General features: G+C 54.3%; 1 protein-coding gene across 1 annotated transcript in view; it reads left to right on the forward strand.

The window, feature by feature from the left end:
- The window catches only part of LOC144246355 (uncharacterized), a 511,900-nt gene that overhangs the window by 115,407 nt on the left and 371,981 nt on the right, over positions 1-24,512 (forward strand). The window contains 2 exon segments of the mRNA XM_077783740.1: positions 3,110-3,112; positions 4,822-5,484. Of these exon segments, the coding sequence (XP_077639866.1) occupies positions 3,110-3,112; positions 4,822-5,484 (666 nt within the window).

A 24,512-nucleotide genomic window follows, 5' to 3' on the forward strand; every position in this document is an offset into this window, starting at 1 on the left:
CCCCTGTTAGGTGAGATGGTGTCACCAGAAGATATTGAAGCCTTCCTGCTCAGGGCATTTCAGTGCCAGGCTCTTACAAGCACACAGAGCTGTGCTGGTTGAGCTGACCACGGGGGGTAACCTGCGCTTTGTCTGATTCCCTTTCCTCAATAACAGCCTGTCTTGGAACTCTTTTCCCTTCTGCTGCCCTTGAAGAGCCATGCACAAAGACATTTTCTGCCTCAGGCCAGGGAATGTCTCCTGAATCTCCCCCAGGCTGGGTCTGGAGCTGTGTCACTTGAATGCAGTGCTGGGTTTCTTCCCAGCCCCTCTGTGGGCTGTTCAAACAGGAGGCTGGGTTAAACCCTTCCCCTGTCCTCAGTTCTGAATCCTCCTGTGCCACTGAACAAGTTTCACACTGTAATAACCGAGCACTGCTCATCCATTGCGAGGCTCTTTTGGTTATCAAAGCTTGAACTTGATGGCAGACTGGAACAGTTGGAGATCCTGTTGTCATCAGGTTTTGGGCCTGGGTTCCCGTTGAAGCTGTGGCTGCACAATTTTGCAGCCAATGAGGGCAATCTGGCCACTGGGTGAAACATTTTGGCCCAAGGATTCCTTTGGCATGGCCCTGTTGAACATTCACCTACAATTCCAATTTCTTTTCTGAGTCTGGAAGAGACAGAGCTGAGGCATCAATATTTTTGGTTGTTCATTTTCTCAAGGTTTGCTCTCTTTCTCCTGTCCATACCACAGCATGGAGGCTGTCTGAGGTTAAAAAGTCCTACAGTGTTCTGGCTGGAACACAGAATCCTCAATCCAGGCTGTGTAATTCCCTATTTATCCTCAAAATTTTCTCAGCTCCTTTTTGGTCCAGGGAAATGTTACTTCAGAGATTGCCCGGACCCTCTCTGGGTCAATCCACAACAAACCCTCAGTCCCACTATGTCCCAAATATTTAACCTTTTTCTGCACCATTTACACTTTGCTTTTTTCAAATACTCAAAAGATTATTTTAGCCAGGAAATTCAGCCATTTCACTGGGGCTTTGTCTACCACTTCTTCTTGTCCTTCTCATTGGAGCCATCTGATTCCCTGACTGGCAGGATAGGAGTGCTGTAGGGAGACATCCCTGGCTCCAAGAGCCCTGCCTTTAGCAGGGACTCCATACCAGGCTGTGAGCTCTTCCTTCCCTCCCCTGGAACAGGGTGTTGTTTTTAGACACCACTTGTCCTGGTTGCTTCAAACTAATTTGGAGAGGCTCCACATCAAATGTTCCCTCTGGGGCTGCCCACACCTCTGGGTTCCCTTCAGCACAGGCCTTGCCAGACATTTGACACAAAGGTACAGCAGCAATAGCCTCTGTATCACCTTTTACAATATTACAATGCCACCATCAAATTCCTTCCTAGTTAATAACAATCACAGTAGGAAGAAATAGAAATTAGTTTATTTGAAGCCTATCTTCCATATCTCATAATAGGAACTGAACAAATTATACCAGCTCAGCTTTCCCATTTATTCCCTTAATAATGAAAACACTCCTTTACAATTTTCCCCCGTTAGGTGTAAGATTCCAAGTGGATGGAGAGGCCCCTGTGTCCATCAGGAGAGGCCTCCTTTGGATGCAGACGCAGCCTGAATGTTCTGCAGGGCTCCAGTGTGGTGGGTCCTCGGTGGGATGGGAGCTCAGAGAGCCCTGACAATCCATGTCCATGCAGGGGTGGACTTGCTCCTGCTGAGGGTGCTGCTGTCTGTGCTTGCAGTGTCCTTGTGGGCTGCAGCTGGAGCCCTGACTCCTTCCCAGGGGCTGTTTGGGTGGGCTCTGCCCTGGCCAGGAGGGCAATGCCTCTGCCAGGTGCTTGTGGCCGACCCCGTCATGCCCCGGGTGCTGGGGCCCCCTTGGGCCCTGGGGTTGATCCCTCAGGGGCTGAGGGAACTCTGCCGTGGCCTTTGCCTTCAGCTTGGCCTTTTGCTCATCCCTTCTTGCCTTCAGCTGCTGTGCCCTTGTGCCCAAGTGCTGCAGGGCTTCTTATGCCACTCCTGCAGCCCCGGTCACTGCCTGTGGGTGCTCATCCTCTGAGAGCTGCTGAGCTTTCTGCAAAACCTTTCCTTTCTGCAGGGATCCAAACCAAATCCTGAACAGCAAATCCTGATCCTTCATGTGCACTCTGCATTTCCCAGCTGTTCCTTTGTTTTCCCCCCTGTGCTCAGGGTCCCTGCCCAGCCCGTGTGGCAGAGCCGGTGCCTGTCCTGCCGCAGTGTCCAAAGGCGGCCCCCCCGGCGGGCAGGGCCGGCAGCTCCCCGGGGCCGGGCAGCGGCCGGGGCGTCCCGCAGCCTCCTGGGGGCCGGGGGCCACTGCCGGCCCTGCCCGGGGCTGGTGGGGTCAGGCAGCGCCCGGCGCTGAGCCCCGGCTGCCCCACAGCCCCGGCCCGGCCCCGCAGCTCCCCACAGGCCCCAGCCCGTGCTCCCGGTGCCGCACCTCTGCGCCCGGTGCTGCCGCTGCCAGCGCAGAGAAACCCCTGGCATCCTGACCTCCTGCTTTTACTCTCCTGGAAACCGGGAATTTAAAGTATCTGCTGGCAGATTGTGAGGAAAAGACCCTGTTGAAAAACATCTCAGTCTTCTGTATTGTGCTCTAAGTCTTCCTTTCCATCATCCTTTTTCTTATCACAGAGATTCCTCCTTCTGCTTCTTGCCTGAACCATATTGCTGCACACTCCCCTTCACCTGATCCCTTTTCAGCACACCAATGCATCCATCTCCTGTTGTCCAAATCCCTTCTCCCCTTCCCTTATTGCCCCCCTGGGTGTCCATGTCCTTAATTACCTGTGGGGGAATGTGCAAACTACCTCAGCATTCTCGCAAGGAACCCTTCAGAGACATTTTGGGATCATCATCCCTTTGGCCAGGACCCCTCCCTGGCTTTCCCTTTTCTTCCCTCCATGGGTGCCCTGCCATGTTCACTCCCCGAGGATCCCAGGGCACTCACTGATGAGATTTTCAGTGCTCTCTCCCTGCTGACTCTTCACAGACCCCCTGATGTGTCACTCGTCTGTCTCCTGGTCACTCCTGGGTCCCCAATCAATCTCCGGTGCCTCTGCCAGCCAAGGGAGCCGATCACCCAAAGTGGGTGAGGCACCTTCAGCTGCACTCCCTGCCCGCCGCCCCGGAGGGTGGAAGGAATTTGGGATGAACCCCAGGGTTTGCAGGAAAATTGACATCAGGAGAGGATTCTGTCCACAAAGCAGACAGAGGAGTCCTGTAAATGGAATTTCATTCCTAAAACTGGGAGAGGCCATGGGACATTCCCCATGGGATCTCTCCAACTGTTGGAGGACACAGCCTCTTTTTCATCCAAATTTTCCTGGCCACATCTCCCTCTGCCTTCCCCACTGGCTGAAGTTCTTGAGAGCTAAAGATTTCCCAGTCCACCTAATACATACCCACCTTGATATGCTCCCTGCTGTTATATAGCAAACGATATTCATGGCTCTGTTAAGTCTTTGTTGTTCCTCTGTAAGTTCATGAATTTAGCAGAACCTTGGCTGAGCAGCAGTCTGTGTCATCAATTAATATAATTTTCTGAAACCAATGGCTTCTCCTGTCACTTCCTTATGTACAGGTCCCTGACCCTATCTCCGAGCAGCTTTAGTGCATCTGTTTGTAAAGACACTTTCCTGTGGTTCCTTTCATGGGGTCCCCCGTTTGTGGGACATCCCCCCTGGAGCAGGGTGTCCCCTCTGTGCTGCAGCCCCAGGGCTCGGGCAGAGCTCAGCCAATCAGAGCCCGCGGCGCTGATGACTCACCAGTTGCCAGGCAGACTCGCAGCTCCCCGCGTTCCCCACCTGGACCCACCTGCGCCCCCCCTCGGCCCCATGGCCCCGCGAGGGGAATTTGGGGAGGTGGGAGTGGGGCAGCGCCAAGGCCGGGCCCCCCCGCGCTGTCCTGGCGGGAGCGGCTGCAGTGGGGACCGAGTGCGGGCGGGAGCGGCCGAGAGCCCAGCGCTGCCCCAGCCCGACCTGCCCCAGCTCCATCCCTGCCCCTGCGCTGGGATGCTGTGGGGCTGGGGGGAAGAGAGAGCCGGCAGTGGGTGCTGGGCCTGGGGGCAGGAGGAGAAGGGAAGGAGAAGCAGGCTTGAGGAACAGAATGGTCAAAGGATGCAAGTGGCAGGAGAGGGTGGGATTGTGCAGGAGAAGGAGGAATAGCAGGAGGAAGAGGATTGTGAGTAAGAGCAGAGACACAAGAGGAGGAGGAGAAGGAGCAGAAAGAGGAAGCAGCAGAAGGTTTCGCCCCTCCCTGTGTCTGCAGCCTCCCCCCAGCCCAGGAGTGCTGCTCCCTCCACATGCAGCAGGTGACTGTGGAGGGGGATCCATGATTTTCACGGGGTGAATCTTGGTGTTTCTGTGCTTTCTTGGGCTAAATGTTGGTGCTTTGGTTGTATGTGGCAGCTGAATATTTATATTCTGGAGGAGGTTTTTCCTGAGTTGTGATGTTTGGGGAGTTTTTGATTTGTGTCTTGGAAGTTTGCGGTATTTTTGGGCTGAATCTTGGTGTTTTGGAGGTTCTTACAGACACAGGATTCCCAATGACTTCTTGAGATGAACTTGGGCAAGGTGGAACCTCCAGTCCAAGGTGCTCTTCTGTTGTTTTTTCCCCAAACCAGGATTTGTCATACCCAGAGTGTGGCTGGATGGAGGAGGAAAAGCCCCGGAGATGCTGCAGGAGGAGGAGCTGCAAACCCAGCCCAGGGAGCTGTGGGGAGGAAAGAGCCCCCCTGAGCCAGGAAGGCGGGCGGAGATCCAGCCAGAGCTTGGAGCTGGTGGAGAAGCCTCATGGCAGGGAGAAGCCCCACAAGTGCTTGGAATGTGGGAAGGGTTTCAGCTGGAGCTCCAACCTGATCCAGCACCAGAGGATCCACACTGGGGAGAGGCCCTATGAGTGTGGGGAGTGTGGGAAGAGGTTTCAGACCAGCTCCAATCTCCTCAGTCATGAGTGGATTCACACAGAGTAGAGGCCCTCCCGCTGCCCCGACTGCGGGAAGGGCTTCAAGCACAACTCCAGCCTCACCGTGCACCTGCGCATCCACACTGGGGAGAGGCCCTACGAGTGTGGGAAGTGTGGGAAGAGCTTCAGACACATGTCTGGCCTGATCCAGCACCAGAGGATCCACACAGGGGAACGGCCCTATGAGTGCTTGGAATGTGAGAAGAGTTTTGGCCGTAGCTCTGCCCTGAGAAGACACCAGCGCATCCACACTGGGGAGAGGCCCTACGAGTGTCCCCAGTGTGGGAAGAGGTTTCATACCAGCTCCAATCTCCTCCTTCATGAGCAGATTCACACAGAGGAGAGGCCCTTCCGCTGCCCCGACTGCGGGAAGGGCTTCAAATACAACTCCCACCTCACCGTGCACCAGCGCATCCACACTGGGGAGAGGCCCTACGAGTGTGGGAAGTGTGGGAAGGGCTTCTCCAGGAGCTTTCACTTGACCCAGCACCAACGGAGGCACCACTAAGGGAAGCCCTGTGAGTGCCCCACGTGAGGGAAGAGAGTGAGGGAAGAGCTTGGAGTGAGGGAAGAGCTTGGTGAGCTGCCGCAGCTCCATCCCCCATGGGAGGATCTGGGCTGGATGATCCCCAGTGACCCACGTTGGGCAGAGCCCTGGTGTCCCCGTATGGGGAATAAAACAGAGAGTAAAGCAATGGAGCTGATAAAGGGGCCCGATATCTGAGGCCTGACTGAGCAGAAACTGTGGGAGACACAGACACACTTGAAGTCTCCCTGGGCAAGAAGACTGGCCAAGCAACATGGTGTGAGACTTTGTGATAAGATAAATGTTCCCAGGTGATGTGATGTCACAAGGAATGTGTAACCAATGGGAAATTGTTACCAAAAACAGAGCCCTCTATAATCACCATACAAGGAAATCCCTGTATAAACACCTGGTACACTCAATAAAATTGGCTTTAGTCTAAACTCGGATGTCCCCGTCTCTCCATGGTGGATAACCCCTGTTGTGGGTGATCCCCGTTGGGTGGGGGAAGGTGCTGGAGGGATTTCTTTCCCTTCTCCTGGTGCTGCCGTGGTTTGGTTGGTAATAAATTCCCTCCCTGTGCCCAGGCCGGGTCTGTTGTCCCCGCGCCGGTGCTCGGGGCGGGATCTCTCCCGTTCCTTCTCTGCACTGCCGGGCCTCTCCTCAGCCAATGAGAGAACGCGGTGGAGAAGAGTCAGCCAATCAGCGAGAGCGGGGCTGATGACTCACCAGTTGCCGGGCAGACCCGCAGCAGGCAGTGTTCCCCACCTGGACCCGCCCTCCCTGCCCAGGGCCGGCCCCGCCGTGGGGTCCCCCCAAGTCCCTCCCCAGTGCCCCCATGAACTGGGCTGGGTTTAACTGGGAAGCTTTACTGGGAACACTGGGAGCAGGGGGCAGGGGCAGAGTGACAGCAGGGCTGGGGGACACTCGACCCCCCCCAAAATCAGCGTGGGGATGGAGCGGGGGTCCCGGCCGGGCCCAAGACCACAGGGAGTGGCTGCGGCCGCCGGCGGCTCAGGAGCTCTGTGGGCAGAGAAAAGGGGGTGACACCGGGCTGGGGGCCCCAGGGGAGCACCCACACACTGGGGGAGGGAGGACACGACCCCCGGGACACCCCTGACTTTCCTGCACAGGTAGAAGCTGAGCACCAGAGCCAGGAAGACAAAGCCGAACTCGGGAGTCTCCAGTTCCTGTCAGCATCTTGCTGCGGCAACATCCAGCAGCATCTCTGGGGTTTCCACAGGGGTCAGGATCTCCCAAAAACTCTCATAGACACCCAAAGCCCCTCCAACCACCATCCTCATCACTCCCAGCCCACTCAGGATCCCCTGAAACCTCCCTCTTGATCCCTTCCTGACCTCCCTAGGACCCACCAAAGCCCCTCCTGTCCCGCTCAAGATCCCACAGCCTACTTCCAGTCGCCCCCACTGCCCCAGGATCCCCAAATCCTCTCCCAGTCCCTTCCCAGTGCCCACCAGGACCCCCAGAACATCGTCCCACCCTCCCCAGTATCCCCCAAACCCCTTCTTAGCCCTTCCAAACCCACAACCTCCTCTTCCAGTTGAAACCAGGCTCTCTCCAACTCCCTCCCAGGTGCTCCCAGACTATCCCAGTGGCTTTCCCAGCACCCCCAGTTCCTCCCGTGTACCCCAGTGTCGGCTCACAGGGTGCTCCAGGCTGATGTGCTCCACTTGGCAGGTGGAGGTGAGCCCGGCCTGGGTTGGGGTTTCCAGCAGCACCAGGAGCTGGTGGGTCCAGTCCCCATTGGGGACCACGTCGGTGGCCACCACAGAGAGCTCCTGCTGGCCCTGGAACCACCTCAGCTGGATGGGAGCAGGCGGCCGGGGCTGGGCTGGGAGCTCGAGGGCAGCAGAGAGATGGACACGGTGGGAGGCACTGGGAGAGAGTGGGTGTAATAAATAAAATGGTCTTTGTTCATCAAAACGAGTGTTAAGGGAGATAAGAATTTGAACTGAGTAGGTAATGCAATTAGCATAGAAGACTGTGTAACTAATTATATACAAGTTAACTTTTAGGCCAAGGACAATCTGCAAGGAAGATGAGGAGCCTTCATTCCTATGACCACCAAGGGCAGAAAAAAAGACCTCCCAGCAACCAATTGCACTGGCGTAGAGTGCATCAAGAGAAAATACGTCAACTGGAAATAAAAAGGGACTATAAAAACAAAAAGGTCAAATGGGGAAGGTGCTCCGTGGCAGAGCAGAGGCTCCCTGGCTGCCCCACGCTGTTCTTTTGCTTAATACCGCTTGCTTAATAAATTCTTGTTAATTGATTTATCGATAATTAGCCTCCCCAATTGAATTTGTCCATAACAAATTTGGTGCCGTGACTCGGATAAGGGCGACCGGGTGGGAATTCCTAATCAGGGAGTCACCCTGCTGCCTCTGCAGCGGCCCTGGTGCAGGCTTTTCCTTCCCAGACCCTTACCGACGAACCCAAATTCGGTATTGAGCACAAGGGATACCAGTAACCCTGTAATCTTTGTGCACAAAGCCGGGCGAAGACGCAGGACAGCGTGAGTATAAAAGTGGGGATCCGCTGGGTTGGGCTGGGATCCCAGGACATAACGCGTGAGACGTCCTTGTAGGACGAGGCACGGGCAGAGCTCTGAGTAGTGCGGTTTGCAGAGCCCGCGAGGGGCTGGGCACCAACAGGGGCCGCGAGTGTGTGTGTGCCTGAAGGTGTCCTGGGAGATGGGACAGAGGAAAAGCAAGCCCTCTGCTTCCATGGGACGGGGACCCCGGTAACGCTTCCCCAGATCCCCCCTGACAGTCCGTTAGGTCTAATGATAAAATCTTGGGATGAATATCCTTCAAGGAAAGGGAAGGCTAGGGCAAAAATGATACATTATTTTATAAAAGAATGGGGAGGAAAACAAATCTGTAGTGATAATTTGTTTTGGCCACTGTTTGGAAACTTCAAGGACTGGATTTGCCAGGCATTAAACATTTATGTAAACTCTAAAGAACCTTTTGATAAGGAAGAGAGCAAGTATGCTGCTCTCTGGATAGTGGGGGAAACAAGAGCAATACTTTTTGCCTTAAGCACCCAGGGAGGGAAAAAGAAAAATAAAAAGCCTGAGGAAGTTCCAACTGCACCCCTTCTACCATACATACCTCCTCCTCCTCCACCCCCACCAGCACCACCCGCAGCCTACCCCGATTTAGATCAAGGGGGAGATTTTGATAACCAAGAGGTAGAAATCCCAGAGCCTGTCCCTGAGGAAAATCGCTGCATTGTTCATAGTTTAACAAGGGGGGAAAGAGAAAGGGAAAGGCAAGCTCTATATCCATTGAGGGAAGTAGCTTTGGGAATGATCCCTAACCCCAGTGCTGGTCAGCAGGGACAACCAACCCAAATTCTGGGAATAGGTTATGTGGAGGTACCTCTCAACTCAGGAGATGTGAGGGAGTTCAAGAAAGAAATGGGAGCATATGGGCCAAATCTTAAAGGAATTTTCTGACCCTGGGACTTCCCATGTGAACAAATTCAGAATCCAGCTGAGGTGGCAAAGTACCTGAAATATAAATGCCATGATAATTCTAAGGAGAAAAAGATCATTGCAGCAAGCTGGGCCCTGGCATGAGCTTATCACACCCTGCTAGATACTGTAGGGCAGCAGACAGAGGAAGGGGGGCAGGGAGATAAATCAGCAGCGATCCCAGTCACTCAGGCTGCAGCCATCAGCCCCGGCTGGAAGCCAGCAGCTAAACCAGACAGTGAGCCTAAGCCAGCAGCTAAACCAGACGGTGAGCCTAAGCCAGCAGGTAAACCAGACTGTGAGCCTAAGCCAGCAGCTAAACCAGACTGTGAGCCTCAACCAGTGGCTGTTGCTATGAGCACAATGGGCCACTGATACCTCAGGCCATCAGGGCAGAGATGCCACCTGCAAGTGGGCACGAGACCGAGGGGTGGATCTAACCATGGACAGTGTTTCTCAGGTGATCCATGACTGTGAGACCTGTGCTGCCATCAAACAGGCCAAGCGGGTGAAGCCCCTCTGGTATGGTGGGTGGTGGTCCAAGTACAAGTATGGGGAGGCCTGGCAGATTGACTACATCACACTGCCCCAGACACGCCAAGGCAAGCGCTACGTGCTGACCATGGTAAAAGCCACCACTGGATGGTTGGAAACCTACCCTGTGCCTCATGCTACAGCCCGTAACACCATCCTGGGCCTTGAGAAGCAGGTCCTTTGGAGGCATGGTACCCCTGAGAGGATTGAGTCAGAAAATGGGACTCATTTCAAGAACAGCCTTATCAACACCTGGGCTAGGGAACATGGCATTGAGTGGGTGTACCACATCCCCTACCATGCCCCAGCTGCAGGCAAAGTGGAGAGGCACAATGGACTGTTAAAAATCACCTTAAAAGCATTGGGTGGGGGATCTTTCAAAAATTGGGAGCAGCATTTAACAGAGGCCACCTGGTTAGTTAACAGCTGAGGTTCCACCAATCGAGCAGGTCCTGCCCAGTCTGAGCCCCTGAATATAGTAGATGGAGATAAAGTCCCAGTGGCACATGCCAGAGGTTTGTTAGGGAAATCAGTGTGGATCAATTCTGCCTCTAATACAGACAAACCCATTTGTGGGATTGTCTTTGCTCAGGGACCAGGTTGTACATGGTGGATAATGCAGAGAGATGGAGCAACACGATGTGTACCTCAGGGAGATCTGATTGTGGGGTGAGACTCATGTGCAAATATCACTGTTTGCTGCGTGTTACTGCCAGTGTCTGTACACGAAAACACACAGACATGAGACAGAAAGAAATGTGTAAGTGTCAAAGGTTTGAGTAAATGAGATGGAAGGAAATGTGTATGAGTAAGTGAAAGATGGAAGTTTTTACTTGATGGAGTTTTTAGATGATGTTGAAGATATGGAGATAAGGGGTGGAATGTCCAAGGGTGACGTTATGGTGTTTGTATCTCCAGTCGTGTGTTCTGTTTATGTTTGATATTATGTTCTGTGCTTTCAGAACTGACTCAGAAAGCGAAAGTTTGTTTTGCCTTGTTATCAGCCAGCTCACCTCCCCCATGGTCTGCTGTCTAGAAGAGGCCAGTGTTGACTGACTTGCTTTCTTTTGCTTGTTGGCTTTTGCTTGCTTTGCTTTGCTTTTTTGCTTGCTTTTGCTTTTGCCTTTGCTTTTTAAATTAGTTTAGCTAAGCAGTCCTATTCTTTCCCTGGACTGTTTCTTTTCCCTTTCCCTTTCCTGAATATCATCCAACCTGCTCCGGACTGGGATCTGGGAAACACCGAGGAGCATCCAGAGCCTGTGCTCTGTGATCCGCAGCAGCCATCCCGTGCCCAGAGCAATCACCAGCGCCCAGACCTGGGCAACCACCCCCAGGAGAGACTTTCTGGATTTGTCATCTCTGCAGAGTGGTGAAAGAGTTTTCTTGTCATCTGGTGTTGTTCATTTTTTTACTGCTGGGAAGGGTTTTGTTTGTTAAATAAACAGGTTCTTTTCCACTTCTCTCAGAGAAAATTCTTCCCGAATCAGGTGGGTGGGGAGGGGCTGTGGGGGATTGTTTTCTGGGGGCTCCTTCCAGAGGTTTTTCTCCCAGATTTGCCCCAAACTAGGACAAATATTTTGCTGCCCATCTCGTGGCTGGAGAGAGTGAAAAAACAAACCCTGTTGTAATCATATTTTGGTTCCAATTACTTTGTGTTAGTATGGAGCAGTTACTGGCTTTGTTGTTTGAATTCGTAGTGTCTTTTAGAGTGGAGGCCTGTATGTGTTCCTGGTCCCTAGGGGTTTTTTTGAGATCTTAATCCCTCTATGGTCCCTATGTTTATTTTTTTATCCAGGAATAGCTCCAGTATTGTCCCTAATACGTAGTTTTTGCAGTAGAAGGGCACTGACCAGAATATCCATTGGGTTGGGCTTGGGTGTAATGGCTTTCAGGGGGTTATGAAGGTGCTGAAGTCTGTTCCAGGAATGCATGGCTCATAGTCATGGTTGTGCAGCCAGTTTGTTAGAGGGGAAGCAGGGGATGAGGCTTTTCAGCCGTTGCTTTCCTTCTTCTCCTCTGAATCTCTTAGCTCCCTATTAGAAAATGTTCCGTTTCCCCTGACTGTTAAAGAGACCATCTTGCTGGTGTTTAATCTGGTAAGCTTTCTCTACACAGTCTGCAGTCTCTCTAGAATGAGGGCTGAGATTTCTAGAGGGGCTGAAGAGACCCCTGACCCAGGAGTAGACCCAGGTGTGAGAAATCCTGAGTGGTGTGGGAAATGGGGGAGACGGGAATTGGCACATAGACTGTTTTCCCACATTCAAATTGATTTTACTGATTTGCCTAAATTAGGAAGGTATCAACACTTATTGGTGATAATAGATCACTTGACTCAGTTTGTAGAGGCATTCCCTACCTCCAGGGCAACTACACAAACAGTAGTAAAAATACTACTAGAAGAGATAATCCCCTGCTACAGACTAGCAGAAGTACTAGACTCAGACAGAGGGCCACACTTTGCCTCCAAAATAATTAAAGAAGTAGTTACAACTCTAGGAACAAAGTGGCAATATCATACTCCCTGACATCCACAAAGCTCAGGTAAAGTGGAAAGGGTAAATGGGAAAATTAAGAAACAACTAACTAAACTGATATATAAAACACAGTTATCTTGGGTAAATGTTTACCTTTAGCCTTGTTAAATATAAGAACTCAGCCCAGAACCGATATTGGAATTTCTCCATTTGAAATGCTTTCTGGGATGCCTTATGACATGGATTCTCCTATAGATCACCCTGAAATAAGTAATCAACAAATTAACCAATATGTCATGCAACTTGTGAAGGCTCGGGAAGGGCTTAGGAGAGCTGAGTTACTAGTGCAAAAACCTCCTTTAGAGCTAGCAATCCACAATATAAATCCAGGTGATAAGGTGTTAATAAGAAACCTAGAAAGAAACCTCACTGACCCCAAATTGGGAAGCCCCCTATGTTGTTTTACTCACTACAGAAACTGCAGTCAGAACCTCCGAGAAGGGGTGGACCCATGCGAGCCGAATAAAGGGAGCGATTCCTGCTGCTGCCGAAGAGCCCTGGAGAAAAACCAGCCAGCCCGGGGATCTTAAGGTCACATTTAAATGGACTGAATGGACTCAGTAAAAATCGTACGAACCAGCTGGTAGAGTGAGATATTGGACTATGGATATCCTATAACTAATGATTTTAGAGTATATTGTACAAATAAGGATTGTGATTGTTACCCTTTTGTATACTCTATTTATAAAATTTGCCAGGAACGGTGATGGGTTCATAGTTACAGAGGCGCTCCTCCTAGGGGTATTTGTAAAGGTGTTATCAGTTAGAAAGAGAACTGACAAAGTCAGTCCTAAGGATTGGAGAAGAGGACGGGACCCTACCAAGGGAATCCCAAGAGTGGTGGGAGGTATTTACTAAGGGGGCCAGACCTGAAAATTGTTGTTAACACTCCAATGAACCAATTCCCTTAATTGTTCAAATTATAAAAGGGAATTGCTGGAAAACTTTACCTGGGATTCAGTGTGACTCATCACAAGTGAAGGATAAAAGCTGGGAATCATTCAAAAAGAGGCAACAAAAACAGAGTAAGGGTCCTCCTGAAGAATATCCTTGCTGCTGAGAAGATGGTGCACCTCGTGGCTCGGAGCAACCGAGTCGGTGAGCGAGGCAGAGGGATGAGAAGCGGTGGAGGAAAGAGTCCTCAGACTGGGACAATTCAAAGTATTTCAAGAACTGCCTCAAGGATACTGATCTCCCAAGGGTAAAGGTGAGCCCAGCAATAACATGTCAAAACAAACACTGAGAATGGGGAGATAATGATAATCAAACCCTGGGGCAGTTTGGACTCCACCCTTGCTGGCAAATTCTGTGCATATTAGTTATATGTTGTACCTGGCCTGGTCAAGGGGACTATGCACACCAGCCATTTAATTGGACTCTGACCAAAACCGACCAAGGGAAAGTTGTTAAGCATAATGCCACCACTGTAGCTCCCATTTTTTGTTACTAACAAAGACTTGATAAACTCTATCTGGGGATGGAGTAAACCTGAACTCCAGGCTACCTATTGGTGTCCTGGTTCCAATCCTTGGAGGGGATATTGTCATTATCCTGTGGAATGTCTGTGTGAGGATTGGGGCTGTGAAACCATAGCAACCGCCTGGGCAGTCACCCATCCAGATAAATGTTTAAATACCTCATGGTACCCTGAGGGGTGCAAAACTCCGGGGTATGGCACTAAAGGAGAATTCTGTATAAGGGGGATTGCATATCCCGTAATATTGTTGCTACTAAGTTTAACTTTCAAACCTTACATTTTTAATAAAATCATAGACATTGTAAAAGGAAGACTAGAGGCAGCTCATCTAACACTTAATAGAGATAGGTAGGAAACATTGCCCAGGGACTTAGAAGTAGATGAAACCCTGTTCTTAAACTACCAAGAGTTTAAGCATTTTAATAAACAAATTGGTAAAGAGGAAAAGGGGACATTGTAATAAATTAAAAGGTCTTTGTTCATCAAAATGAGCGTTAAAGGAGATGAGAATTTGAACTGAGTAGGGAATGCAACTAGCATAGAAGACTGTGTAATTATATACAAGTTAACTTTTAGGCCAAGGACAATCTGCAAGGAAGATGAGGAGCATTCATTCCTACGACCACCAAGGGCAGAAAAAAAGACCCCCTAGCAACCAATTGCACTGGCACAGAGTGCATAGAGAGAAAATACGTCAGCCGGAAAAAAAAAAGGGACTATAAAAACAAAAAGGTCAAATAGGGAAGGTACGCAGTGGCAGAGCAGAGGCTCCCTGGCCACCCAGACCTGTTCTTTTGCTTAATACCGCTTGCTTAATAAATTCTTGTTAATTGATTTATCTATAATTAGCCTCCCCAATTGAATTTGTCCATAAGACCCTGGCCCAGCAGCAGGGGACAGGGGGTACGGCCTGTCCCCCTAGCCCAGCAGCAGGGGACAGGGGGCACGGCCTGTCCCCCTGGCCCAGCAGCAGCCCCGTGCCCTGCCCAAGGTGCTCCCAGCAGGGGCTGGGCCCCAGAGGCAGGGGGAGACCCCAGTCCCGGGGCAGCGTTTCTGCCCCGTCCCCTGTCCAGCCCAGCCTGCCCCGTGTGCGCAGTGACCGCTGGCACGGGCTGCCCTGGACACTGTGACCTGCTGGGGACACTGAGAGCTGCCCCGCTGTGACACTGCCCTTGGGATTGCACAGGCACCAAACAAACCCCAGCCAGCACTGCCCCTTGTCATGTCCCAGGCACCGGAGAGCATCAGAGCCAGCCCCGCTCCTGGTGATGTCCCAGGCACCAGAGCACATCCCAGCCCCGCTCCTGGTGATGTCCCAGGTACCAGGGCACATCCCAGCCCTGCTCCTGGTGATGTCCCAGGCACCAGGGCACATCCCAGCCCTGCTCCTGGTGATGTCCCAGGCACCAGGGCACATCCCAGCCCCGCTCCTGGTGATGTCCCAGGCCCTACGAGTGTCCCAGGTGTGGGAAGAGCTCATCACACAGCTCAACCTTGACCCCAAACCAGCAGAAGCACCACGAAGGGCAGCCCTGCGAGTGCCCCAGTGTGGGAAGAGCTCCGTGCGCTGCTCCAGCTCCATCCCCCACGGGAGGATCCGTGCTGGATGATCCCCAGTGAGCCCCGGTGGGCAGAGTCCTGGTGACCCGTGGTGCTGCTGATCCATGTTGGGAAGACACCCGGCTGGGGGGATCCACATCCTCCTGGCTCCCCGTGGCCTGGATTTCCTTTTCATTTCTCTTTGCCCTTTCAAAACTCTTAAAAGCAGGTAAAAATAAAGATGTTGAGCTAAGACAAGGATGGGGACATGGGGGGGTCTTGCAGGGGATGTGGGGGATGCTGGGTTTGAGGGACTTGGGGGTTCCTGGGAGGGACCTGGGAGTTTCTCAGGGCTTTGGGCACCCCAGGCTGAGCGGCTCCAGTTGCCCTGGGAGACCCTGGTGGAGGTTCTGGGCAGCTGGTCAAGGATCCCCTGCCCTGGAACTGTCTCCATGTGCCCCCATCCCAACGCCTCGTCCCCCTGCAGCGGCTGCCCCATTCCTTACTCCCCTTCCATACTCCCCTTGCCCCTGCCTGTTCCCGTGTCCCCCCTGTCCCGTTCCCATCCTGTTCCCATCCCAATCCGGACCCCATTCTTGATCCCAGTACCGTATTCCCTGTCCCTGTCCCTGTCCCAGTCCTATTCCCTGTCCCCATTCCTGGTCCCTGTCCCCATTCCCTGTCTCTGTCACCACTCCCAGTCCCTGTCTCCATTCCCATTCCCCATTCCCTGTCCCCATTCCCATTCCCTGTCCCCATTCCCACTCCCTGTCCCCAATCCCGGTGAGACATTAATTTTGAAGAATTAAGAATTTTAGGAAAGTTAAGATGATAGTTAAATTAGATGTTGCTGACTTATCGGAAGTAGATAAATCGGCTTTGTTCATAGTTAACAGTAGCTGGATCTTAGATAAGATATCCAGGATCTATTAACTCATTGCTTGCCAGCTTTATGCTTGGGTAGCGGTGCTTATCACGTGAAACAGAATGTGATAAACAGATTTCAGGGACACAAAAACAGTTGCAGACTTCCCATACTTTAGGAATCCATTAAGCACAGGAAAACGGCAAGGATTCATTTGTCACGTATGCATGGGAAAGGCAGAAAGGTCAGAACGAGGAAGACTTATTTTGCTTCTTCATTTTGGAGACCCCTCCCCAAAATGGACCCCCAACTCATTTCAGGGAACAGAACTACACATGCTTAATTGCCTTTTTGCCAATTAGCACATGAAGCGGAGCAGAGGAAGTGACAGGGATATGAATATGCATTCATATTTGTGTATTCAAGATTTCTGCAAATAAAAAAGCTTTGTAATACCTGTGATTTTTGCAGTGTGCATTAGGGAATTATCCCACTTACTGCCTGGCTGTCTCAATAAACATACACTTTCTAACTTTAAACCCTTAGAGAGTTTTTGTCCATCTCAGTTGGATATCGATATTAGATTGATATTCATATTTTAGTAAATCATTGTCCTAAAGAAGTCCTAGTATGTGCATTAACATGTCTTTTCTTAATATTCGAGTAATTATTCTTGCATTGCTTCAAGATAAACTGGTATGATTCAAAGAATATCCACTGAGGTACACATAGAACATTGATTTATCATAAGAAAATTGCAGTTGCAGAGATTTTCACTAAAATTCTGCCACTTGTCATCATTTTAAAAGTGAAAAATCAGCTATTAAAGTCAATAACAAAATTTCTAACTTCTAACAAAGGGAAAAAAGTATATGGTTTGCACTAGATAAAATATAAATACAGAAAATGTCTCCCAACCAAGTTCCTTGCCCTGATCAAAACATCTCCCAATCAAGTTCTTTGCCCTGAACCTGGCTGATAAAGACAAATATTATCAGTAAATGTGGATGAAACTTTGCATAAGTTAATAGTATTCAAAATCCATGTTCTAATCCTATTATTATTTCTTAGACAAAGAAAAAAGGGGAAAGGGGTTGGATTGAGGGTACACCCTCCTCCCCTCTGAGTCTGTTCTCATGTTTTACAATAAATCCTACAACAGTACGATACAGCTGCCTAAAATATGGACACTGGAAACCACAGACAGCATTACAAATGATCACCTGCCTCATGGACAGTTCATAGATGGATTTGATTTGTTTACAAATTATTTCTCATGTTTACAAACAGTTTTTCTGTTTACAGACTGTTTTCTGGGAGTTTGGTTTTTCCCCAAGGGATCAAGTGCTGAAAGGTTGTTTTTTAAAATTGGGTTTTTCTCTAAGTGTTAAATGGGCTCAGGGTTAAATAGCTTTCTGCTTTTAGAGATAAGTTCAATTTGTAACCAAGAAGCATTATGCCTGTGGCCTGAGTTCTCCCCTAACAGTTCCTGGAGGGGAATGCTGCAGCTCCAGTGTAAATTAGATGCACGCTGTCCTCTGTCCCCATGTTGGCAAAGGGCCCTTGCAGATGGGTGACAGAGAACAATAAACAGAATTTTATACAGAAAAGAAGGGTGAGGTGTTCCCATGATTGACAGGGGTCTTGACCAATCAAATATCTCCCAAAACTGCAGGCACCTCACGGGCCAGAACCTGAAGGGGCGTGGAGCTCAAACCAATGAGAGCTTCCAGGCCTGGTCTTTCAAATGCCCTGTGTAAGGGGGGGCTTGGGAAATAAAATCTCTCTGTTGCCCCATGAACTCGGGAGGAGCAGTCTTTGTCTCCTGTGCCCTCGCTGCCCCACGAGACCAAAGAGATGTTCACCAGGGCCCTCCCTGTTTGTGGCCGTCCATTGCCCAGCTGAGCAGGCAGCCAGTTGTGTTTGCAGGGAGCTGCCACAGGAAGACACACAGCAGCTGGAGATTTGAATAGCAGGGCTTGGGCCAAATCTTTTTCTTTCAGAGTGCAAGAAAGACGCAAAAGCACAAGGAAACAGGGCAGTGTTTCTGTGGAGTCTCTATGTCCTGTGAAGTTCAGTAGCTGTTGGTGTTTCTGTGCTGCTGCTAATCCCTTCCATGAAAAAATTATTCCAGGAAGGAGCAACAACATCTGACACGCGCCAAGTGTTGCCCCCAGTTGCTCCAGGTGCTGCTACCAATAGCCCCTGTAGGACGGAGCACAGCCCCCAGTGCACACCAGCTTTGGCTGCCCTCTGGCAGAGAAGCCCTTTTGGGGCACAGGTTTCTGGGCAGGAGATGGGCACCGGTGCTGCCAGGGCTCAGGGGAACTCTGCTTGGGCGGGGACTGTGCCTCACCTGCTGCTGTCAGCGCTGCCCGGGCCCCAGGGCTCAGAGCAGCATTCCTGCCCTGGCCCACACGTTCCCGGTCTGTGTCCCACGGCCGTGCTTAGGATGGCCACCATGTGGGACGTGTCCCAAGGAGGCCGTGCCAGCTTCTGTGGAGGCCCCGTGCCCTTCCCAGCGCGGCTGCGTCGGCAGCTGCGGGGGCTCCTGCTGCTCTGAGCCCGCAGAGCAGGGCAGCGTTTGCTGATGGGCTGAGCCCTTCCTAAAGATCCTGTTGGGCTGTCTGACACACCTGGGGCAAGGCATTCCTTCCACCCTGGGCCACTCTGGGGGGCTGGGGGTGGCCCCAGGGCAGGTGGCAGTGCGTGCAAGGGCCCTTGGTGACACGGTGCAGCATGGTCACCGTGGAATGGAACGGGACAGGGGATCCAAGGGCCCTTGGTGACACGGTGCAGCATGGTCACCGTGGAATGGAACGGGACAGGGGATCCAAGGGCCCTTGGTGACACGGTGCAGCATGGTCACCGTGGAATGGAACGGGGCAGGGATTCCAAGGGCCCTTGGTGACACGCTCTGGCAGAGGTGTTGGCAGTTACAAGTTACAGTTACACTCCACAGTGCTCGGTGCACTCAACGAGAGAGGACGCGAGAGAGCGGTGCTGTGAGGAGCCCTCGCACAGCCACTCGTTCCTTGCTGACCCAGAGCTTTCCAGAGGTATTACTCCTGCAGGTGAGCTCGTGGCCAGACCAGAGCACTTGGTGACCCCTGGCCTTCCCAAGGCATCTCTTCTGCAGCTGCCCTCGAGGGCAGACTGTGGCATTTGCTTTTCACTGCCCTTGACAGGAGTCTCCTGTCTTTGTGGCTGGAGCCCCCAGGACCAGAGTGCAGGACTTGCTGTCCTGTAGCCTTGCCAAGACTTCACTCTTGCAGGTGCCCTCAAGGCACGACTGCAGCACTTGCTGACTCGGACCTTTTCCTTTTCACCTTCTGCAAGCAGCCATGAATCCAGGCAGTGTCGTAGAGCACAGACCTGCGAGCGTGCCCAAGCTGGCCTGGGGGAAGGAGGAGAAAGAAGGCCCTGGAGCTGCCCCAGCACAGCAGCCTGAAGAGCTGGAGCAGTTCCAGCCACGGCAGAAGGGCGAGTGGCAGAGCTGGGCCACAGGGCAGGTGCCTGCAGCCAGCTTGGCCCCATGCCATGCCATGCCATGCCATGCCATGCCATGCCATGCCATGCCATGCCATGCCATGCCATGCCATGCCATGCCATCCCCTGGGGCCATGCCCATGGACAGGATGGAATAGGGGCCGGGCAGACACCCCACAGCCGTGCTCCGTGCCCTGGGCCGGCGCGGAGCTGTCCCTGCCTGGGCAGCGCAGGGCTGGGCTGTGTTCTCCGGCCTCTCCCGCAGCCCCTCAGCTCGGGCTGCGCTCGCTCTTTGCCAGGTGCAGCCGTGCAGCGCACACGAGAGCAGGAACGCACCCGTGGCCGCTTCCGCAGAACAGCGCAGGTACCTGCAGCCATCCCCACCTGGGCTGGGCCTGCTGGCACTGCTCAGCCCAGCACTGTGCTCGGAGCACTCCATGCAGCATCCCGGGCTTCTTGCCCTTCTGCTGCAGATGGTTTGCAAATTCATGAAGAGGATTCGGGAGGAAGAGAGCAGCGCCATGGGCACCGTGCTCAGAGCGTACTCTCCCATCTTCAAAACCAAGAGCAGCGCTGCCCTGCTGGATATGCTTGTGGAGGAGGGTCCTTCCAGCCCAAAGCAAGTAAGCAGCCTGTGGCCTGGCTTTTCTCCTCCCAGCAATTGCTTGGCCTCCCAAGCCATGCCTGCTGCTCCCTGTGAGCCTTTGAGGCCATGGCAGTGTGGTGGCAAGGGAAGCACTTCTCTGGGGCAGCTGGGCACATTCCTTCCTCCGGCAGCTTTCCAAGTCTCCCCTGCCTTCTCCAGGTGCCTGCCATGGTGAGGTTCATCCACCAGTGGCTCGTGGCCAATGAGTTTCCTGAGTACAATCTGTACAGGCCCCTTCTGGATCTGACAGAGGCACAGCCCTCTGATGTGGTGATGGCTCTCCTGCGTGTGGCCCCATTGTGTGACAGGTACGGGGCCCACCTGCCCAGAGGGCTCAGGGCTCAGCAGCCCTTCCCCCTGTGCAGCCTGTCCCAGGTGTCTGACACAGAGAATTCCAGGGCCCTCTGGCTGCTCCCTTTGCCAGCCCTGGCCCCTGCCAGGGCTGCCATGCTTTCCCCCTGCCCCTCAGGGGCCAGTGCCCACAGGGCTGGGCTGCCTGCGTGCTGCCAGTGAGGGGCAGTGGGCAGAGGCAGGGCTGGCAGAGCAGCTCAGCTCCCCGCTGCCGCCCAGGCCACGCTGCTGTGTCCCAGACTCCTCTGAGACAGAGCTCTGACCCCACAGAGCTGCTCTGGCCATGTGGAAGAACATCATGTGCTCGCTGAGGACTGCAGAGTCGGCCATGCTCGTGCTCCTGGATGTGCTGGGGAGCTGGCCAGAGCACAGCACGTGCACCTCCAATGGGGACCACGCGGCTGTCCTTGCCCTGGCTGTGAGTTTCTGCATTTGCTGGCCCCAAGGCCACCTTTCCAGCAGCTCTCCATCCTCCCTCCCCCACGGCGTTTCCCTGCCTCAGGCGCTGGGCTGAAACCTGGCCTCGGGGCAGCTCCAGGGCCACCAGGCCCGGTGCTCCCCCTGCGTCTCTCCGGGCCTCTCCCTCCTGTGCTCGGGCCCTGCCACACGGACACCTCGGCACTGAGCGCTGTCTCGGGCTGCTCTGTCCTTTGTAGGCAACCGTGGTGATGTGGAAGATCCTCCAGCTGCCCTGTGTGCCACATGTAGTGACCGTGAATTTCCCCGGCCTCTTTGTGCATCTGCTCTTCCAAGTGCTCTTCAGCACTCTGGATGTGCCAGAGGAGGTCGATACCTTCTGGAAGGGATGCCAGCAGCAACATGGTCTTGCCACCAGCCCCAGCAGGTGCTCCATGCCAGTCCTCCTGTCCCTGCCATGTGCCCAGGGCAGGGCCAGTGCTCCCAGCGTGACCTGGGCTTTGCTCTGTGCACAGCTTTGCAGAGCAGACCCTCAAGGCCCTGCTCTGCCGACTTCGCTATGAGGATGTGGTGGTGGCCATGGAAGACAAGCGTGGATGGGACACCCTGCTCTGTGCTGACACCCACCACTGTGCTGTGGGCGTGCTGGCCAGGTGAGACCCCCTGCTCCCCAGCTGTCCCCGGCATGTGTGCCCTGTGCCCGAGGTGCCCCACACAGTCCCCGTGGCCGTGGGCCAGAAGGCCTTGTCACCAAGGGACGGCCAAGGAGGCTGCAAAAGGCTGGGAGAGGAGCGTGCCCAAGAGCAGCAACCTCCCCGAGGGCTCAGCTGCCCCTTGCAGGGTGGTGGAGAAAGGCCAGAGCTCTGTGAGGCAGTCCTGGGAGAGGTTTCCCCGCTGGCTCAGGGCTTTGACTCGTGTTTCCTCCTGTCAGAGAAATGCACCACGCATCCAAAGCCGCGTGTTCCAGGATTGCATTCCACCTGCTCGGGCTGCTCAGCAAGGACACGCCATGCCGGGATTTGGCCGCCCTGGCGTTCCTTGTGGAGGTGAGCCTGAAGGCCGGCGCTGCCTCGCTGAGCTGCCTCCCGGCTCTCTGCCCTCTCTTGGCCGCAGTGCCTGGGACGGAGCCCGCGCCCTGTGCTGCTGCCTGGGCCCGGCCCTGGGCAGTTCTGGGCTCCCGCCGGCCGCTCCCCGTCACCGGCCTGTGCCTTTCAGATCCTGGAGCACCTGAACTTGAGTGAGTGCCGGGACAGCGTCCTGCAGTTCCTGTCCAAGCACCTGCAGAGCGAGTGCAGGGGGAGGCGTCGCTTGGCACTCCGAGGCCTCGTGGCGCTCGGCACCACCAGTGTCTCGGTGAGAAGAGCGCAGGGGCTGAAGCCGTGCTGCCAGCGTGGGGCTGGGGAAGGCAGTCCCTGGGGCTTGGCTGGCCTTGGGGCACTGGGGCAGCTGCTGCCAGCTCTCCTGCCTCCTGCTGCAGCTGCCCCAGGGCTTTGGCACAGGCCTTTGGCCCCTGGGCCCTGTGGCAGCAGGATGTGTTTCACACACTTGTGTTCCACAAGTAGATGGCCATAAGGATGTGGAGCCTGCATGAAAGGCTCGTGGAGCTCCTGCAGGAAGATGACAGCACCATGCTCAGGATGACCATGGTTCTCCTCAGGGGTTTGTTCCTGTGCAATGGTGCACCAGTAACCAGCGCCCTCGCCCTGCAGCTGGCTGAGGCGCTCCTGCCACTCTTTGACAACGTAAGGCTCTGCGCCTCCAGCCACGGCCAGCGGGTGCTGCCCGCACACTTTGTGCCCTGTGCACTCACAGGCTGTGCCCAGGTGGGCCTGAAGCAGCTGACGCTGAGGCCTTTCTTCCTTTCTTTCCTACAGGAGGACAGCCAGGTGCAGTTGTGCTCCATGTTTATCTTCAAGGAGATGCTGGATTTTTTTCCAGAAGAGGAAAAGAAGACCCTGAATGCACACATGCACCAGAGCCTGCTGCCACTCTCCATGCACTGCCATGATGAGAACCAGCGAGTGGCAGAGGTGAGGACTCGGCAGCTGCCGCTGGCCCCTGGCAGGGGCTGGGCTGGCCCTGCCCTGGCGCCTCGCAGGCTGCAGCTCCTGCTGGCCTTGGCACAGGGACGGGGTCCTGCGCCCTGGGCTCTGGGGCCATCTCCGCGTCTCTGCTGCTCTCCAGGCTTCTCAGGAAACGCTGCTTGCTGCGGCTGAGTTCCTCAAGAGGAGGGACCTTGGACAGCTGGTGAGGAACCAGAAGCTGTGGCAGTTCCCCGAGTGCCTGGTAAGGAGGGCCGGGAAGCCGCAGCCCCAGCCTGGAGCAGCCCCTGAGCGCGGTGCTCGGTGTGCGGGCTGGCAGCTGTGCCCCTGTCCGCTGCTGCAGCCCGAGGCCGCGCGGGCTCTGCTCCAGGCTCCTGCGGCCCCAGCCGGGTGCCCATGGAGCCCCGGCCCGGGGGGCTGCGGGGCCAACCCTTCCCTCCTGTCGCTCTCTCCAGCTGGCAGAGGACAGCAGCAGCGTGGCCGAGCACCTGCGCCAGGCCCTGCCCTACCTGCAGAGCCCACAGGAGCCCCTGCGAGAGGCGGCCGTCAGGTTCATGGGTGAGCCACGAGCCGGGCCAGGAGGGCGAGTGGGCACAGGGCTGGCGGCGCCGCTGGCAGGGAGCTGTGCCCTGGGCCTGACAGGCTCTGTGTTCCCAGGGACGGCCGGGCGGCACCTGAGGGGGAGGAAGGAAGAGCTCCAGCTCCTCTCTGAGGGTGACCAAGGGCAGCGGGCTGCCAGCGGGGGCTGCCGGGGGAGCTGCGAGCCCTGCCCCGGCTGCGGAGGGCTCTGCTCCCTGTGCGGACCAGGGCCGGCGTGGGCAGAGCACACAGAGCTTTCAGGGCACCTGGGGGATTCGTGGCCAGCAGCTTCGGGCTGATCCAGCTGGTCCCTGCTCCCTGCTGGCCATGGCCAGAGCCGGCTGGGATGGCCCTGGCACAGAGTTCCCTCAGGTCCTGTCAGATGTGGGAACTGACCATGGCTCTGTTCTTCTCTCTTTCAGCCCTTGAAGGCATGGAAAATGACAACAGCGTTGCCGTCGCAAGCCTGGCAGTTCAAACACCGTACATCGTCCAGGAAGCAGAGAGAGCTCCATATTCCATCTTTGACAACATGCGTGATCGGCTCTGCAGGGCATGGAGGAGACGGCCTCGTCTGTCGGGGCTCGGCTGGCTGCGCTGCTGGAGCTCTGCACAGAGCTGATTCCAGAGGCTCTGTCTGCTGGGGCCACCTGAGCCAGCAGGAATGTTTTGTTTCGTTAAGATTGTTCTTTTCTTTCTTTTTGTTTTTCTTTAGCATGTTAATATAGGATGTGTTGCTATAGACAGACTCCCAGGATCTTTCTTTGGCTGCCCAGGCTCTGCAGGGCCAAGGGGAAGAGGGAGAAAAGGGTTCCTGGGCTCAGCAAGCTGCCCAGGCTTGCAGGGTTGCAGGGAAAATGGCCAGAAGCCCCTTGGCCTTTGGTGGTTCTGCTGAAGCCTCTGTGCTGCCCACAGAGCAGATGGGCAGGGGCTGGAGCTGTGGAGATCTCTGTGAGAGCGGTGCCTGGAGATGGCCACAAGCCCTGTCCCAGGCAGGAAGCGCCATCCGTGTCCTCCTGCCCGTG

This window comes from Lonchura striata, chromosome 6 (genome assembly GCF_046129695.1).
Source record: "Lonchura striata isolate bLonStr1 chromosome 6, bLonStr1.mat, whole genome shotgun sequence".
In the NCBI taxonomy this organism is placed as follows: domain Eukaryota; kingdom Metazoa; phylum Chordata; class Aves; order Passeriformes; family Estrildidae; genus Lonchura; species Lonchura striata.